The sequence below is a fragment of the Sciurus carolinensis genome, chromosome 17, assembly GCF_902686445.1.
Source record: "Sciurus carolinensis chromosome 17, mSciCar1.2, whole genome shotgun sequence".
Lineage (NCBI taxonomy): Eukaryota > Metazoa > Chordata > Mammalia > Rodentia > Sciuridae > Sciurus > Sciurus carolinensis.
The window spans coordinates 21,578,170-21,597,359 of record NC_062229.1 but is presented as its reverse complement, the minus strand read 5'-3'; the positions used below and the strand labels follow the sequence as shown (position 1 = coordinate 21,597,359).

Sequence of the window (19,190 nt, the reverse complement as noted above, 5' to 3'; positions counted from 1 at the left end):
TCCATCCCCACGTGCAGAGCGATCCAGGATGTTAACCCACACCCGTGGCAGGGGACCCGGCAGCCTCAGGACCCGCTGCGGGCGGAGCCTCGGCCCCCACAAGCTTCCCCTTGTCCCGGAGCTTCGAGGTTACGCACCTCTCGGTTCCTCCACCAGATCAGGCCTTCGCCTCCGCCGGCCGTCGCTGCAGGAGCGGCCAGCCCCTCCCCTGGCGCCTCCTCCTGCCCGGTACCCTCCACGCGCGCCACTCGAGGCTCGTCGCTCCCTTCTGTGTGACCCACTTCCCTTGACACCGCCGGCCCCAGGAGGCAGCACCCCATGCCGCAGGCTTGAACGGCTGGTGCTGGGATTCCGGAGAGGCCGCCTGGGGAGGCTTAGAGACGCGACCAGGAGGGGGAGTCGCGAGGCGTGCGTGCTCCATGCGGAGCAGGCGCCCCAGGGTGGGCAACCGCCACCTGCTCCAGGGTCTCCACGTGCCTCCGCAGCAGCAAGGATATTTTTAGTACGAGCTCCTGCAGAGGGGGGCCCAGGCTGGGCCTGACAGCTGTCAGGAGGGATGGGGGTTGGGAAGAGAGAAGAGGAGGCAGCGAGGGGCGGGGGAGGGGAAGGAAGAGGAAGAGGAAGGGAGAGGAGTGGGAGAGAGGAGTGGGGAGGTGATTGAGCCATCCACACACAGCCCACAGGCCAAATCCTGTTCCTTCCCTGCTCGTAAATGAAGTTTTATTAGAAGGCAGTCGCGACCATTCATTAGTTCGGTTCCAACAAGTCACCTTTAGTGGTGTCAATAAAGACTGCAAGTGGCTTGCAATGCCAAAAAACTCGGCTTTCTGGCTCATCACACAAAGTTTGCTAACTATTTGCTGTTCTGGACAAAATGGCCTCTTTGGGGGGATATTAGCAGTTAGGATTTTCTTCTTCTAGGTAAAATGGAGGAGCTATTCAGAATCCCTGAAGTTAAGATCGAGTGGCTTGCCTTGGTCAATGAAATGGGAGCAAACGGTATGTCAATTCTCCAATTTTCTTAAGAGCTGATATCTGACACCCTGTCCTTCCTCCTGCAGCAAGCCCTGCCATGCTGTAGGTGGTGGATTTGCACTGTTGCATTAAATCACCAGACAGGACAGCAGAGGCCCAGACTCACAGCTTCAAAATACAATCGGAGTGGAGATCTTTCTAGGAATGTAAGGGTGCATCAATGTTAAGAATCTAATAATAGGACAAAAAGAGAAACTTTATGATTCCCTCTCCTGATTTCCAACTTTATACATTTGAAGCTCCATTATTAGGTGCATATAAATTTGAACTATTATATCTCCTTGGTGAACTTGAAGCTCTGATCTGACATTCCTTATCTAGTAATATACCAAAATATAACTAATAGCTTGACAGACATAAGAAAATTCTAGATACTGGGTGGCTTCAACAAGAGAAATTTATTTTCTCACAGTACTGGAAGTTTTGAGTCCAAGATCAGGTGACAGTGTGGTTGGATTGGGGGGAGGGCTCTCCACATGGCTGCCAGCTGCCTGCCTTCTCCCCTGGTCGTCACCTGGTCTGTGCCTTCATGCATGTACATGAATAATGACAGCAGTTTCTTTCTTTTTTTTTATATGGCTGCCAATACTATTGGCTAGGATTCCAAATTTTTGACCTCATTTAAACTTAGTTACTTCCTAAAAACCCTTTCTCAGAGGGGGAGCATGAAGCTCAGTGGTAGAGCATTTGCCTGGCTTGCCCGAGGCCCTGGGTTCCATTCCCAGTAACACACACAGCCCTGTCTCCAAGTATAGTCACATTTGAGGTTACCATGTATCAACTTAAGAACTTTGGAGAGACACACATGGGTCCACAGCAATAATGATTCATTTGGCTGTATCAGCTTTAATTTTGTTAGTTTTTAGTATTCACCAGGTTTTTTTCCTATCCTTTACTTTCAAATTTTTAACATTTTTATATTTACATGTTTCTTGTAAATAGCATAACATTTGAATTTAAAAAATAAAACACCCTGAGTCTTTTGTCTTTCAAGTTTTTTGTCCATTTATGTTTAATGTAATTACTGGCAAGTTTTATGAAATCTCATAATTTTTAGTTCTTAAGTTCATAACTTTTTTCTTCACTATGGACCTTATTTTGGATGATTTCTTTTACATTTTAATTTTCACCCATCTATTATTGTGGATGGTATAAAGGTATAAACTAGTTATATTCTCCTATGATTTACTATAAAATTTTTAGCCAGGCATGGTGGCACACGCCTGTAATCCCAGCGGCTTGGAAGGCTGAGGCAGGAGGATCACAAATTCAAAGGCAGTCTCAGCAATTTAGAGCAAATAAATTTAGAGCAACTCAGTGAGATCCTGTCTCTAAATAAAATATTAAAAAGGGCTGGGGATGTGGAGGTGGTTAAGCACCCCTGGGTTCAATCCCCAGTACAAAATATTTCTCCTATGCTCACCCAACTAATGTCACCCTTCTCACAAACAATACCAGGATTTTAAGACGCTCTTCCGTTCAGCTCTCCTTATCTGGCCAGTGTTAAATTGGGATGAGTGTTTAACCCCACGTGTTGCACATCGTAATTACTAACAGAAGCCAGGCGGTGGCATGCACCTTAGTCCCAGCTTCTCGGGAGGCTGGAGCAGGAGGATGGCTTATTAATGGAGGCGATGGTTTGCATTCATTCACGGATTTCTGTCTTTCTTGCTCACGGTCTCCCCTCGTGTCACCTGAAAAGACCCCCTGGAAATTTCCCTCAGTGGGGGTCAGTGGGAGTCACTGCGGCAGACCCTCACACTGCCTCCTCCAGCTGTGTGGTGGCACCCCTGCTGGCTGACTCTCAGCAGCTTGCGCACCCCACCCTTCTCTCTCCACCAGGCTGTGGCCGGGGACTTGGTTCTGGCAATGTCACTGTTTTAGTTGGCTGGGTTTTTGCACTTCCACTCAGTTGTGTCCTTTTATATATCCTGCTTGGGATATTTGATTTACTAAATATGAATTTGTTCTAGAAAATTCTGAGTTCTCAATCTCTCTTCAGACTTTTCCTCTGCTCTTCTGTCTTGAAAAAAAAAAAAAAGAAATTTCTTTGTACTAGGATTGAACCCAGGGGGCACTCTACCACTGAGCTACTCTCCCAGTCCTTTTTAAACTTTTGTTTTGAGACAGGGTCTCACTAAGTTGCCCAGGCTGACCTTCAACTTGTGATCCTCCTGTCTCAGCGGCCGAGTGGCTGGGATGACGGGCCTGGATCACTGCTCCCAGCTACCTTACTGCATTTCTTATCCGTGTGTTTGGGCCCCCTCTGTGCATATTCTAGAACTGCCCAGGAGGAATCAATATGTGAAAATAGCTGGAAGTTCAAGGGCTGAGGTGTATATGCAAGGCCCTGGGCTCCATCCCAGCACCATAAAAATTAAGTTAAAGAAAAAGCACCTGCCTTATGAACTACTAAGACACATGGCTGCGTGTAGTGGCACACCTGTGATCACAGTTACTCGAGGCTGGGGCAGGAGGGTCACAAGTTCAAGGCCAGTCTGGGCAACTTAGCCAGAACCTGTTTCAAAACAAAAACTTACCAGGGCTGGGGATGGAGCTGCGTGGTAGAGCACCCCTGGGCTCAGTGCCGGAGGTGGGGACGCACACAGAGGTTCAACTAATTACTATGAGGACACAGCCCATCTGGAACAGATGGTGACACACAGCAGACCTTCCCAGAGGAGGGTCCTTCGACTCCGCTCACAGCATGGGGGCACTGGGTGTCCCCTGGGGTGACATCCCCAGATAAGTCACATGGGCCAGAGTGAAAGCCGAGGTTATGAGCAGAATAACAACTAAAGCGTGGAAGGCGTGTGCAGCCGGGGGCAAGGCCGCTGGAACAGGGGCAGTAAGGGTGGTGGGCGGGGCAGGGCTGGGATGGAGCGCCTGCCTAGTCCATGCGAGGCCCTGGGGTCCACCCCCAGAACAAGAGAAAAAGGAAGCCTGTGGTCAGAGACCACGCAGAACTGTCCATAAACAAAACCGAAAGGTTCACTCAGAAAACGTTTACGTCCAAGTTCCTTACTTCTCATTTAGAAAGAGAATCATATGTGAAGGAGAGAAAGAAAACATCCAAGAGGTAAGACTCAAATGGCGAATGAGAAGGCCGAGTTCCCAGCAGATCTCTAAGATGGCGGGTAGGTGGCCCGGTCACTTGACAGTTTGGCTACAAGGACCAGTCCTGACAATCTGGCTTCATGTGTCAATGGGAACTCAAGTCCATCCTGCGGTGACAACAGAGAAGGGCTCCAGGGACCCTCTCCTACGTGGGCCTCATCCCCCAGGGCTCCTGCTGGGGAAGCAGGGAGGGTGCAGGGAAGAGAGCAGTGACCAGAAGGTCAGCGGGAGGTTTCCAGGAGCTCTGCGGCTCCTGCCCGCTGGCCGCTGTGGCTCTGGGCCCCTCCTCAGACTCCTCAGATGCCTCCTGGGCTGGGTGCACACTGAGCTTGGTGACGGGGCGCCAGCTTCCTTGACATCCAGGTATGAGGCAGGGAGTGCCGCTGGGCTCTTCCCTCCTGGGGGTTCTGGCCCCTGCTCCCCGCCACCTGTCCTTTGTGACCAGCTGCACTGTGGCCACTTAAACCCCAACATGCAGCGATCAGGGCTGGAGACCAGATCCCACTCGGGGTTCCCACCCAGAACTAACCCTTTGTAGAGCTCTCCATGCCTGCCAGCGGCCGACACTGAACTCCAACTATTAAGGACCAAATGCTAGCTGGGTGTGGTGGCCACTCAGGAGGGGGCGGCAGCAGGACCTAATTTCCAGGCCAGCCTCAGCAACTTAGCAAGACCCTGTCTCAAAACAAAAATAAAGGGGCTGGGGGAGGCTCAGTGCTGTAGAGCAGGTTGGGGGGACCAAATGTGCAGCAGAGTCCCTGCACGGAAGCTGTACTGCCCCGCCCTGTGCTAGTGTGAAGAGGTCTTTGGGGGCTCTTTAGGGTTAAATGAGGTCTCCTGAGTGGGGCCCCATCCCTGCCATGGGAAGACACAGCAAGAGGGTGCCCATCTGCAAGCCAGGCACAGCTCTGACCCGAGCCAGCAGCAGCTTCAGCTTGGACTGTGAGAAATGCCGGTCATGAGGCCACTCAGACTAGGGTTTCCTTAGAGCAGCTCCAGGTGACCAACACTGACACAGCGGAGGAAGAAATCCACACCCCAAAGCTGCTGTAGCCCCCAGTGACTCAGGCCAGTGCTGTGGCTTGTATGCAGTGTCCCCCAAAGGTGCCTGTTATGGTTTGGAGGTGAGGTGTCCCAGAAGCTCTCAAGACAATGCAGAAGTTTCAGCGATGACGGGCTGTTGAGCTTGGCCCCGTCAGTGAACTGACCCGATGGGATCAACTCAGGAGTCTGCTGGGGTGCGCTGGAGGGGGAACCGGGGCGTGGCTAGGGGTAGATTCTGTATCTGGAGAGCGGAGTCTCCCTTTGCTTCCTGATCATGACATGAGCCCTTCCCCTCTGCCGCTTCCCTCAGCCATGAGGTTCGGCCTCACCTCGAGCCCCGAGGAGTGGAGCCTCGGGACGGAGACCTCTGAAACCACGAGCCCTCAAATAAACTCTTCCTCTCTATGACGGTGCTGGTTGGGTTATTAGTCACAGCAGCAAACAAGCTGACTGAACAGTGCCCCAGCTTGGGCCCGGGGAAGCAATACTGAGAGGTGGGACCTCTGGAGGTGGTGGGGTCACAGGGCCACCACCCTCTAGGGATGAGTGTTTGTCCTGGGGGGAACAGGCTGGGTCTTGGGGCTGCATTAGTTCCCAAGAACGGGGGTCCAAGTCAGGCTGTCTGGGCTCACTCTGCTTCCGGGGTCACTGCGTGCCTGGGGCACACCCCCTTGCCACGCGAGGCCATTCCCCAAGGCCCTCAGCAGACACTGACGACTGGCTCTCGACATCCAGAATGGCCAGCTAAGTAAACCTTGTCTTTACCAGGTGCCAGCCGCGAGCACAGGGCATTTCGCTGTCTTCTGCTGAGCCAGGGTCGGAACCCAGGGCAGGGTGCCGCTGGCCAGGGTTCTGCCCCGAGCCCCACTCCTGGGCCACCGCCCTGGCGCGGTCGCCTTCCACCCCGTATCGGTCACTTCGTCTCTTAGAGGGCTGCCTGTTATTGGATTTTGAGCTGACTGGGATAATCCGAGATGATCTCATTTTGAGATCCTTCAATTAATCTCATCCACCAAGACTCCTCTTCAAAACGAGAGGGGATTCCCAGGCGTCAGGATCAGGATCTGGATCTGTTTCTTGGGTCGCCAGCCAGTCCAGTGCAGATGGCATCTTTTTTTTGGCACTGGGGACTGAACATACTGAGCTACATTCCTAGCCGCTTCTATTTTAGGAGAGTCTCACTGAGTTGCCCAGGCTGGCCTTAAATTGGGATCCTCCTGCCTCAGTCTCCTGGGCCTCAGGAAGTGACCCACGGGTTTGAGAATCCTCTTTATGAGCCTCCTGTAGAGAGGGACTCCCTGGAACGTTCTGGCCGCTCTGCAGTGAGCACCATGGGCAGCTGATCACGAGCCAAGAGGGGCTCCTTCCCTGGGCCTGGGATTCTCCTGTGTTGCGAGGACACAGTGAGGATTGGGGCCCCTTGTCGAGTCTCCCCTGGCCAGAAAGAATGGAGGCCCCGGCTGAGCAGTTACCGATTTATTCTGGTGCAGTAACTTCCAGGACAGGCTGGGGGGGGGGGGGTGCTGGGGCTAGAACTCCACCTTGCAGGCTGGGAAGGCCTCGTCCTGCATGGACACCATGCTGTTGCTGCCCAGCACGGTGATGCCCAGCGCCTGGTGCCGGGCGTGTGTCTCCTCGTACCACTTGTGCATTGCCACCGAGTCGAAGGTGGGGATCAAGGTCACCTGGAAGGACAGATGGACCACTGGTGATGGGCGCCCTCTGCTCTTCTGGCCCAGCCCCAGCTCCTGCCTTGCCCAGCCCTCAAGACCACCTGGTCTCGTCTCTAACCCGGTTCCCTCTGCCCTGATGCCTGACCAGGACCCACCTGCCCCTCAGGCCCCTTCTGCCTGGCACTCACAGGGCCCTCGGACGCGGCAGGCCTCGGCTCTGCAAAGCCCCCGCCCCGTGCCCCCTGCTCCTCGTAGCTCCCCCGCCCTCCCGAGCTCAATTCCCTCCTGCTGGGGCCGTGCCCCTGCCTGGTACTCTCCCAGAAGTTCCTGGAGCTCAGGGGCCACAGGTCCAGCTGCTCAGCGTGTGACAGTGTGCATGCACTGTCCCCACACAGACACCCTCAGCCTCAGGGACGACCCCTGTCCCAGCAGGGTCTCAGCCTCACAGCCCCTCCTCCAGTCCGGCTGGTCCTCGCTGCACAGGGGAGGGGATGCCCTTGCTCAGTCCTGTGCCCTCTGCCCCAGGTCTCCTGGAGACGTGAGGGCAGGTGACTCGATGGGATAAGAGGCTGAGGGGCCATGTACAGTGGAGCATCTGGGACTATTTGTCCTCAACCCCATATAACCTCAGGGACACACTTGGTCCCTCTGAGGCCTACTGACCCCCGGGGAGTGAAGCAGTAGTCCCACACAGACTGCCCACGTTTACCATCACTAGGACACTCTAAGGCCCTGCTTGGCATGTACCTGGAGGTCCCGGTCCCACTGCTGCTTGCTGGCCAGCAGCGCATCCAGGACTGCCCGCATGCCCTCCTCCTTGCGCTGGTCTTGGCCACTGATGACGTAGCAGAGCGCACGCACGCGCCGGAAGAACTCTTCGTCCACCAGGCGGGCGCTGCTCCCGCTGGGCAGGTAGGCCAGGTCCAGGTAGACGGGAGAGCCAGGCGGGGTGGCTGGCCTGCCTGGCCGGCTGCCAGATGACCCTGTGGGAAGGAGGGACAGGGTCAGTGGAGAGCTCGGGATCTGACTGAGGGGTCAACACCCAGAATCCAGCAGAAACCCCAAGAGCGGGGCCTCTGCCACAGCTCCAGGAGGATAGTTGGGCCACAGCAGTGGGAAATCTGCCTGGCACCCACGCGGCACCTGGGTCCCCAGGGCATGTGGCTGGGCGTTTGCAGAGTGAAAGAGGTCCCCGACTCTGGGCAGCAGCCTGACCCTGGGCCTTGGAGTCCCTACTTGGGATGGCGAGGATCCTGAGTGGAGCCTAGGAAAAGAAAGCCATGTGGCCGCGCTCAGCAGGAGGGCTGCCTGGGACCCGGGCAGGAGGAAGGGGCCGTGCAGAGGCGCGACAACCAGCCTTAACACACTTCTGCCGAAGCACACGTCTCGCCAGGCACAGAGCCAAGCAGCTGGCTGGGAGGAGACCGGCGCGGAGGTGAGAATGTCTTACTGCCGGCTGGCCCAGCGTGGGAGCGGGGTCTCTGGTCTGTCCCCTGAAGGCTGGAGCACTGGAAGCTGAGCCCCGGCATGGCGATGTGAGGGCCAGCGGGGGTCGCAGGTCACTGGAGACGTGTCCTGGGGAGGGGGCTGGAGAGCAAGCCTGGCCCCTCCTGGGTCTGGCTCCCTTCTTCCCTCTTAGGGAGCCAGAGAGTTAACGGGAGGGACAGTCGAAAGCAATCCCATGTGCAGGGATTGAGAAAGCCACCAGGCAGGCACAAGGAGAGCCAGCCTCAGGGAAGACCAGACCTGAAGCTTCCAGTTCAGGCCAGTGACACCAGCACAGCAGGCCCGGGGGACAGACTGGCTCTCCAGAGTGACTGCGTCATTCAACCCGAATAGCCAGTGTTCGACAGCACAGCTATTAAGGCACGAGGAAGCCCTTTTACTGTGGCACATCCCAGATACGTGCGTGGCCGTGTGCAGCGTCCTCGGTGCCAACCGTGGAGGCTGAGGCCGTCTTGGGAACTGATACGGTTTGGATGTGAGGTGCCCCCAAAAGCTCCTGTGAGTCAATGCAGGAAGGTTCAGAGGAGAAGCGACTGGGCTGAGTCTTACCCCAGCCAATCAGTCCCCTGCCGGGTTTAATGGCAGTCCCTGAGGGCAGGGGGTGCAGCTGCCGGCAGGCACTGGGGCGCACCTTTGCGCCGTGTATTTTGCACCTGGCCAGTGGAGTCTGCCTCCTGGTCCTGTGTGTCCCGCCACCGCTCTCTTCGCCATGATGTTCACCTCACCTTGAGCCCAAGGAATGGAGCCTGCGGTCCACGGACTGAGGTTTGGAAACCCAGAGCCCCACGTAAACCTCTCCTCCCCTCACTGTCCTCCTCGGGTCTTTCAGTCACAGCAGTGGGAAGAGCTGACCAGACGGGACACCGGCACATGGGTTCAAGAACACATGTGCTCGTCCCTCAGCATCCAGGACCCCCCTGGACACCGAAACCCACGGATCAAGTCCTTTCTATAAAGTGGCACTGGGCCTGCATAGAGCCTACCTACTTCACAGCAACTGATACAAAGTAAACGCCACCCGCGCAGCTGTTACTCTGTGAACAATGGCAGCCAAGGACCTTCTGGCACAGCCCTTCAGTCCCAGCCACTTGGGAGGCGGTGGCAAGAGGATCGCTGGAGCCCAGGATTTCAAGACCAACCTGGGTGGCATAGCAAGACCCGTCTCCCTCTCCCTCCCCCTCCCTCACACAATCCCTACGCTTCCAGTACAGTTGGAATTTATTTCCACAACACTTCTGAGCCACTCTGCTCCACGCTGCGTGTGGGGATGAGCTACGTTAAATCGACTTCCCAGGCCGGGGTGGCAGAGCACTTGCCTGGCGTGGGTGAGGCCCTGGTTTCTGCACCTGGCACTACAAACAAGAAAACACATCTGACTTTGTCCCTTTATTGTAGCCACTGGAAAAGCCACCACACTAGACCTGCTAACACTTGGCAGTCCTAGGGGCGGAACCCAGAGGTGCTCTGCCACCAAGCTACAGCCCCTGGGGCCCGCCGCTGCCCAGCCTGGCCTCAAGCTTGGGATCCTCCTACCGCAGCCTCCTGAGTAGCTGGGATCACAGGCCTGTGCTCCTGCTGCCACTTTCCACTGTGAGATGGCAGGTGCTTCAACAGGGAGGGCCAAATTTCTTTTCCAGGAAAAATGGAGCCCCAAAGGTTGGAGGAGTGACTGAAATCACACAGCATGCAGGAACAGGACCTGCATCACGCTCTCATGACTCAGCTCAGCACAGGGATGCGCCCCAGATACTCACCAGACGGGCCCAGAGTGGAGGTCTTGGTGACTGAGGACTTTCTGATCAGGGGTGCCCGGCCTCCCTTGTCAGCAGGCTCACTTCGGGCGCTGAGTGGTCGGCCTGCCCGGTCCCCGCCGGCAAGCCCCTTGGTCTTGGCAGTAGCAGCTGCTGTGGATTTGGGGGCAGCCATGCCAGAGCTGGGCCGGGCTGGGGGCTTCCGGGTGCGGCCAGGGTTCTCGTTCTGTCGGGTGGACTTGGGGGGCAGCATCTCAGGGTCCACCATGCAGATGCTGGGTGTGTCAGGCAGTGGTGGGGGAACTTTGAGGGGTTCAGGCAGTGGGTCACGGCGGGGGACCCCAAAGCCCACTGTGTCATCGTCTGAGTCCATGGCTCCGGACGCAGCAGGCAGGGGGTCTGAGTCAGACAGCGTGGGCAGAGACTCACTGACGGATGTGGGTGGCGTCTCCTCGGCCCCAGGGGCCCCTGCCCGCTCCTGGGACCGGGCACTACTGTCATTGGAGCTGCCAGGGGATGCAGGTGCTGGAGCTGAGGGCACAGCCTTGCGGTGCTCAAACTCACAGGGTGACACCAAGCACAGGTCCACGTCATGTGGGGATGCAGAGCGTCGTGCCCGGGGGCCACGCAGGGGGAGGCTCAGTCCAGCCTCGCCAGAGGCTGGTGGTGGCAGTACTTGCTCAAAGGACACGGAGAGGGACTCGTCCACCTCTGTGGAGTGTGGGGAGCCCACCTCGGCAGGCAGTGAGGGGGTGGTCAGTGTGGGGGTGGTGACGGTGGGTGAGGCGTCGGGCCCTGTCTCCCCACCCCGCAGCGGGCTCAGTGACAGTGGCCCACTGCCCTCAGCCGGACTCCGGCGGCTCTCAGTGGGTGAAGGTGTGGGTGGACGGGGGGTGTTGGTGGCCAGCAGCAGCTCCAGAGTCTTATCCTCAAAACGGCCACCCTCCTCCCCGGCTGGACTCAGCCCCAGCTCCAGGTTGGTCCCCAGACTGGGTGCACCCACCAGCTGTGGGGCAGGGGATCCATGGGCTGCAGCAGAGGGGCTGGGGGGGCTTCGGGGCCCATTCTCCACAGGCAGAGCACCTGGCTGGGGTGCGCCAGGTGCTCTTCGGGCTTTGGGGGCCCCCTGGGTGCCCGCCTTCTTGAGGCTGGGCGCAGCATTAGCTGTACGGCGCACTTCCCGGGGCTGGGTCCGGGGCGCACTGGGCTTGGGGTCTTTCTTCACCTCCCGGGAGGGCCTGGTTTCTTTTTCCGTCCTGCGCGGGGGCTCGGCCCGGGCTGGCTCCTTCCGGGATGCCCCGGGACGCTCCTGGCTGGGTCTAGGGGCTGCCCCTGCCCGAATCTCTCTCTTTGAACTGTCCCTGGAGCCCAAGCTCTCTTTGCTCTCAGCTCGTCGGGGTCCTTCTAGATCCTGGGGGGTCACCACGGGCTCCCGCAAGAAACCCAGGTGCTGGAGACGGACCAGCCCGTCCAGGAGGCGAGCGGGCGGAGTGCAGCCTGGGAAGAGGACACGCACCACCTTATCGGCAGGGCCCGCAGGGTGCCACACGAGCAGGGCACACACAGAGGATAGAGTGCGGTCGGAGGCGGGCGAGGGCGGGTGGAGCACATACATGTCCAGGCGGCCCACGCCCATCTTCTCCAGCAGCACCGTGGGCTTGGCCGGCAGCGGCCCTCGGCTCAGGGGCAGGGGCGTGATGCCCAGCTGGGCCAGGAGACTCAGCGCCTGCTCTGCCTCGTCCTCGCCCCGCAGCAGCCGCGACGCAGCCTCGCGGGCATTGAGGAACACCACCCCCAGGGTTGGGGAGATGAGGCGGCGCAGCCTGTCGTCCCAAGAGCCCCCGCCAGCAGTGGCCACCTCGTGACGCTCGGCCAGCTTGCGCCGCAGCAGACTGTTCAGGCCCGGGAGGCTATCGGCGCCTGCGTGGGTCACCAGCACGGCGTCCACACGGTCCAGGTGCCGCACCAGCTTCCAAAAGCTCGACTTGGGGTTTGAGCCGCCGTTGACAAGCATGGTGAAGCCGTTGACAGCGAAGAAGGCGGCGTCGCCCAGGCCTCCAGGGAAGATGTAGCAGCAGGGCCGCGGGAGCCTGAGGAAGCCCCCAGAGGACGGCGGCTCTAGCAGCTCAAAGGGGGACGGCAGCTCCAAGGACTCAGCCACGTACTCCAGGAACTCCCGCAGGCCCTCGGAGGCGGGCAGCTGAGCCGGGGGATTGAGGCGCAGCTGCAGCCGCAGTGGGACCTGTAGGCCGGGCACGTCGGGGGCCAGGCGCGCCCAGTCTCCGAAGGTCGGGCAGGTGATGGTGAGTGTGGGCAGGGCTGCAGGCGGAGGCGAGGAGGCCAGGGCGTCGTGAATCTGCAGGGGGCAGCGGGCAGTGGGTAAGGGCTACCTGGTGCAGGCAACAGTCAGTCCCTTGGGAAACGGGGAGAACACCAAGCCCTGCCCCTCAGGCCACCTCTATCACCGAGCCTTTCCCCACCACCATCAGGCACTCGCTGTACTGTGAACAGTGACGGTCCAGGCCTGTGGCCAACTGGCCCCCCCCAGAGCCAGGCTCTAGAAAGGATGCCATTTGGCTCTATCCTAGCTGGTACCTGGAACCTGGGGTCCCGTGGCAGGTCTCTGGTTCCCTACTGAGCACCAGGCCCAGTCTCACACCACAGCCTGTCCTGGCAGGTGGCACCAATCCTGACCCCAAAGGTGCACATGGGTCGTCGTACAGGAGGGGAGAAGGGTCAGGAAGGACGGCACTGCAGCCTGCAGCCCAATGGGGAGGAGTCAGGATTCAGAGCTGGGGAGAGGGTGACAAGGGGGCGCTTACCTCTTTGTCCCCCAGGACCTGGAGGAAGTGGTGAGGCGAGAAGCCCCCCGTCTGAAGCAGAAGTTCTCCCGTCTCCTCCAGGCAGGGCCCGGCCAGGACCAGCAGCTTGTGAGGAGCAGGATCCAGCAGGAGGTTCCGGAGCTGGGACAAGCATTAAAGGTCCTTTCTATGCAGCAATGTGGCTGGCACCCCACACTGCGGTGGCTCCCAGCCCCAATCAACAGGTAACCACCCAAGCCCTCAGCCCCGGCCGACGGGCAGGGTGACTGCAGGCTGGGAGGGCAGACTCTAGTCCTCCTGCGGGGCCCTGTACCTGGCCAGCTCCATCTCATCCTACAAGGCTGGGCGCCAACGCCCCTTCCACCTGAAGCCACCCCTCCCCCAGCCCAGCTCTGATGTGACAGGCCTGGGGCTATCAGCTATCTGGTTCAGGCTCCTACAGTTTTGAGAGTCCCTTAGGGAGCAAAGGAGAACATTTGTGATCAAAGGAATCAACTTGTAAGAGGGTCTCTAGTGGGGTACCCCAGGGCTCTGGCCTGCTCATCTTTCTGACATGCAGTTGGGAGAGGGGTCCAGGTGTGTGCAGATCGGCACAGGTGAGGAGAGGGACGGTAGCCCCAGCAACCCACTCCCACCAGGGGGCAGCCACTCCCTACCTCATCGCAAAGGGACTTGTCTGAGGGGTTCAGGAGGACCAGCGTCTCCAGGGTGTCTCCACGGTGGTGCAGGCTCCGTTGGCCTGTGGGGGATCAGGCCAGGCCACCCACCCAGTGTCAGGCTGTCCTGGAGTTAAATCCCGCCTCCCTGAATAGCCCTCAGGTACCACGATTCCTCAGGGAACCCCCCAGGGGTATGGCTATGGGTCAGGATGAAGGGAGAACAGGACACCCAAGCAGGGCCTGGAGGTCACCCTGGAACCAGGCGACAGGCCCCACGTGTGCTGGGCCTGACGTGCAGCTGTAGCCCAGTGGGGAATGCCATGGTTGCCTCCAGTTTAGAGACAAGGATCCTGAGCCCGAGGAGGGCCATCAAGGACATGCCCAGAAGAGGGTTCGACATGGGCAAAGATCCAGAGGTAGCACTGAGCTGAACACAGGAAGGGCGGGGATGGCGCTGCTCCTGTGACCCCAACCCTGGAGGGCTCCCCAGAGCCCATATGTGTTTTGTTTTATTTTTTAGTATCAGGGACTTCTGAACCCAGGGGTGCTCTACCACTGAGACACATTCCCAGCCCGTTTTATTTTTTATTTTGAGACGGGGTCTTGCTGGGTTGCTTAGGGCCTTGCTAAGTTGCTGAGGCTGGCTTTGAACTTGCGATCCTCCTGCCTCAGCCTCAGGAGCCACTGGGATTACAGGTGTGCACCAATGCACAGGGCCCAGATGTGTTTTGAACATAAAGCACAGGCCTTGAGTTTAGAGAGCCACTGACCCTTCAGCTCTGGTCAACCCTTACCATGCTATCACAGATATTACCCCACTTGGGGGGAAGTGGTCAATGAGGTCACACAGAGCAGACAGGATTTCCAGCCCCCCTCTCTGCTGCACAAGGGGTCAGGAAGCCACCAGGACTCGCTGGGACAATGAGACGAGGGACATTTCCTTCCCTTCCTCTAGCAGTCAGGAGGTGACTCAACAGGCCAGCTCGGGCAGGGAGAGTAGTCAATAATACTCAAGCCCCACCCAGTGGCTGCTCTGGGTCACCCCAGGATCCCCGGAGAGCCTTGTGCCAGGTGATTCTCACTCAGTTCCCCACTACCAAACACCCACTGTGTATAAGCCCTATGTGGGGTCACAGTTGTGATTCAGACTCAGTCCCTCCATATCCATCCCCCATACCTGCCCAGTGACCCCTGCCCCAATCTCCTTCCAGATGTTCTGTCCTCTTTCCTACCCCTGACACACCAAACTCAGCAGTTTCTCATTCCCAAAGCCCCATCCTTGAAGGGCTTCTTGCCACCCCTGCCCCCAACACCAGGGTTTCTTCTGGTAAATGGGGGCAAAACCACTAGGTCCTGCTTTTTGGATTGCTGAGGCCTGAGAGCATTACCACTGGGTCAGGGTTGCCTGGCTCAGCAGCCAGCTCAGTAGTTGGATCACTACTTTTTTTTGTTGTCTTTCGAACAGCTGCACCCCACCCCTACACCTAGCATTCTGTGAGCACTTGCCGGATGAACAAGAAACCCCACCTCACCTTTCACGATGCTGGAGAAGGTGGCCGAGTGCCGGGACACGAAGACCTTGAGCTGTTCATCCAGGCTGCAGACTCTAGGATCAATGTCCCAGGACCGGACACCTGGTTAGGGGTGGGCATGGAGGCAGTTCAACCTGGCACGCTCAGTTCCCAGAGTATACAGGAATTAGCCCCTGCCTGGAGGGCTGAGCCAGCACCCTGGCCTTTCTCAATTGTCAAAGCCTGGACACTTAGAACCACCTAAAACCTGCAGATGTGGCAACCGAGTAGAGAGTCACCAGGGTGCACACCAGCAGACTCAGGATATCAGTGAAGAGGACCCCTCTTCCTGGCCATCATCTATCTCTTCCTCTCCCCCTCCTCCTCACTCCTCTGCTCTGCCAGCAGGTTGGGTCCCCTCTGGGCCTTGTCACCAGTTGTTCCCACAGCCTGGAAGCCCTGATCCCCTGTCTCTCTACCTGTTCCCGCTGTATAGGGGCCCTTCCCTGTGTGCACCCTTTGGTGCTAAGACTGGCTGTCTTCTCTGCCATTCCCACCCTGAGCACTTTGGACACCAAGAGAACTTCCAATTGTTCATCTCTTCATTCACTTTGGGTCCATCCTGGCAGCACACCGTGAGCCTATAAGTCATGGCTGAGCCTGTCTACGATTCAGGCCGGGTCCCAGTGCCTGAAAGCCTGGCACATGGTAGGTGTTCAGGGAACATCCACCAAGCACAGAAATCGAGGTGCGTGCTGCGGCCCCATTTCACAGGCGAGGGGACACAGGCCTGGCCGTTCTCCTAACACATGGGTGCAGCATGCCAGCTCATCCTACCGTGCCAAGAAGCTGCAGGTGAACCTTGCAGGTGCACCTGTGAGTCACCTCCCCAGATGCCAAATCCCCCGGAGAAGGCCGCACCCGCCCACACCCCAATTAGCTGCTCCTCGTTCTGCGAAGGAAAGTGAGCCCCGAGGCTGCAGGACGGGCCTCCCCACATCGGCCCTCCCTCCAGGACGTCGAGGATGCTGACACCCGGGATCCGCGGCGACCCCGCCTCTCCCTCCAAGCAGGAAGCTGAGTGGTTGCCCAATCGAGCGGGTCCCAAAGCCGGGGCCGTGTCCCCTCCCGGTCTGCGCCCAGGGCTGGGGCGGGGCAGCGCAGGCCCAGGCGCCGCTTCCTGCAGGGACGTGCTCGGCTGCCCCGCCGCGGCCCGCGCCACGCGCCCAGCAGCTAGGGGCACTGAGCCCCCGGCGACGCCGCGACCCCGCCGCCCCGCCGCCCCTCCCGGCTGCAGGCCAAGCCGCTCCACCCCCAGCCCGGGCGGAGACGCCGCCGCGCCCGCCTCCCCGGCTGCCGCGCCGCCGGCCGGTCCGACCTCGTTCGAGCTCCTCCAGGACGTAGGCCAGCAGCCCCGGGCAGCCGCACTCGCCGCCCACCACCAGCAGCAACGAACTCGGCGCCTCGGCCGCCACAGGCATCGCCGCCGCCATCTTCGCGCCGCCCTGACGCTCTGAGCTCCCGCCCTGCTGGGCCCGCCCCTTAAAGGGGCCGCACCGGAAGGGCTGAAGACCCCTCCCGGAAGCTCCCCCTCCCCTCTTTATCAGCCCCTTCCTGGACCTTCTAGGTCCTGGAGAGCCGGAAATGGGAGTGTCGGAAGGATTGGCCGCCACTCAGGTCTCCGCTTTGGTACGCTGTTCCCAAACGACCATTCATTCATTTATTCATTCATTCATTTAACAAGCTTTTCCGGAGGTCGAGGCAAGAGGATTGCAAGCTCGAAGGCAGCCGGGCACTTGGAAAGACCCTGTCTCAAAATTTACAAAAAGAAGAAAGGGTTGGGGATGTTGCACAGTGGTAGAGCACGTGCCTAGTATGCGCAAGGTCCTGGGTTCAATCAAAACAAAACACAAATAAACTTTGATCAGAAGCCTGTGGGTCAGAATTTCTGCTAGGGCGGAGCTCAAATCACAGTGAGCCCAGTCAGAACCAGCTGCAGGTGAATGCTCTCAACTTCCTAGCCCCAAGGTTGAATAAAAAAGAGAAATGTATCTTGTAGGTGGGGCTTGGAGGGATGTGTAGGAGTTTGCCAGGTGTAGGCGAGAGCAAGTGAAGCCGAAGTTAAAGTATGAGGTAAGTTTGAGACAGAGGCAAGTAAGTTCGTATGTGTTTGGGTTTCATCCAGAGCACTCTGGGCCTGGAGCACTGCCACACATTTACTCTGAACCTCCTGTGTGCCAGGCATTTTCCTCCATTAGCTCATGGAGTACATGCACAAAGCTATGAGCTGGACATTGTATGGTCATTTCAGAGAAAAAGAGAGCACACCGAGGTCTGGAAGGCAGGTGTCGCCAGGCCTGTAAGTGATACAGCAGATCTGAACCCAAGGGGATTTGACTCCAGATGTAGCCTGTGACAGGGACTGCCTGGGTGTTTCCCTTCCATACCCCTAACCCTTCCAGAACATTCTCATTCAGCTCTTTTACCTTTGGTGGTCCCTATTTGAAAAGCCATTACATTGAACATTGAACATTGTTACATTGAACTTTTGGACCGTCATCCATGCCCAAGAAGGATTGGGCTGGTTCCCTCAGGAGTGAGCTCCCTGTTTCTGGAAATACACAAGGCAAATCAGGACAGAGATGAGAAAGGTCCAGGAAGCAGAATCAGCCTCCTGTTACTATTCACTCATTGACTTGTTCAACCCAACTTCCCTGATCAGTGTAATCGCTGCCATTCACTGTCTACTGCTCCTGCTCTCCGCTTCCTCTTTCCCTTGTCCGAGGGCATCCTTCCTCTAGCAGGGCCCCTCCCACCTGGCTCCTCCCGTGTCCTGGCTGCCTGTTTCCTCTGTTGTTGCTCTCAGCAATGATGGGGGCTAGAGTGGCTGTGACAAGCTCCATCTCCCCAAGCCGTGGGGCCCTGGTGGTCAGACAGGACAAGGTTGGGCATCTGGGAAGGTCATGATTAAAAAGAAATAAACACAGGCTTAATGAGTGGGGAAAAGGTCCATTCAGCCACCACTCATTCATTCCCCCTGCATATCCATTGACTGGTACAGGATTCAAGTCCGTAAGCTTCTGACTGACGTTCATGCCCTTCCCTCTGCCCAAGACTGCAAATTATGATTATTGGTATTAATTCCGATTGTTCTTAGAGGGCCTGAAGTGCCAAGATAGGTCTCCGCAAGGGAGTCTGATTTGAGAGAAAGGTCCTCCCTTAGGCTTTTGTGGGGCAATGTCCTGAGTGTTCTGGAGGTCCAAGGTTTTCCTGCCCCAGAGTGTCCTCCAGGACGGGGACCCTGGTGTGGAGAGTGTGGGGAGATCTCCCAAGGGACTGAGAAGCATTCAGGGGTCATTTATGGAAGCCCAGGCCCTGCATTTGTCCACCCCAAGCTCCATGCCTGTTTCCAGGCCAACAGTCCCCAGGTGGGTCAGGTGACGGCATTTGTGGGGAAAACAGAAATCCCAGCCCTCAGGACTACTGCATGCTCTCATCTTCCTCTAGCAAGTCCCCATCCCTCTCCCTCCTTTTTCCTCCCTCCATCTCTCTCTCCAGTGCTGGGGGTAGAACCCAGAGCTTCACGCCAGGCACATGCTGTACCCCGCAGCAACACCCCCAGCCCCACTTTTCTGTTTCCATCATTTTTGTAAGGTTGGCCATGGACACGGGAAAGTTCCCCGATGTCAGAAGTGGAGCTGGATGAGGGTGACAGATTTTGGACTGGAATCTAGTTCAGCTCCAGCTCCCAGTGGTTCCTTCAACCCTCAAGTTGATTCTCCTTTACCCCAAGGTGACTGCTTTCCGACCTTCATCGCTACAGAGGGAATTTTACCTGGTTTTGAACTTCACATAATCAGGATTGCTCAGGATTTCCACTTCTGGTTCTGGTTTCTCTAGCTCCTCACATTGAGTTGAGTATCATATCATTCCTTTTCACAGCTGTGTAGTATTCCTGGGTACCAATTTCCCCTCCTTTTATTGTGATAAAGTACATATGGCATGCAACCTACTATTTTAACCCTTTTAAAGTGTATACTTTAGCACCTGTGCATTCACAGTATCTAATTCC

General features: G+C 57.6%; 2 protein-coding genes across 5 annotated transcripts in view; both read right to left on the bottom strand.

Moving 5' to 3' along the window:
• Positions 1–324, bottom strand: part of Fcho1 (FCH and mu domain containing endocytic adaptor 1) — a 28,566-nt gene extending 28,242 nt beyond the window's left edge. For 2 of the 4 annotated variants that reach the window (XM_047531653.1, XM_047531656.1), the window contains exon 1: positions 138–322. The gene's annotated coding sequence lies outside the window, so the exon portion shown is untranslated. Of the gene's footprint in view, positions 1–137 lie in introns of all 4 variants that reach the window. The other 2 variants (XM_047531658.1, XM_047531657.1) reach the window with 2 other exon arrangements.
• Positions 325–6,657: 6,333 nt separating this feature from the next.
• On the bottom strand, positions 6,658–16,634 carry Map1s (microtubule associated protein 1S). Its single transcript, XM_047532316.1, has 7 exons — positions 16,497–16,634; positions 15,140–15,241; positions 13,605–13,687; positions 12,949–13,089; positions 10,130–12,482; positions 7,617–7,852; positions 6,658–6,881 (listed from the first exon to the last, which is right to left on the bottom strand). The coding sequence occupies exons 1-7, from the start codon at positions 16,609–16,611 to the stop codon at positions 6,726–6,728; spliced, it is 3,186 nt and encodes a 1,061-aa protein (XP_047388272.1). The 5' UTR covers positions 16,612–16,634; the 3' UTR covers positions 6,658–6,725.
• Between the last annotated feature and the right edge of the window lie 2,556 nt (positions 16,635–19,190).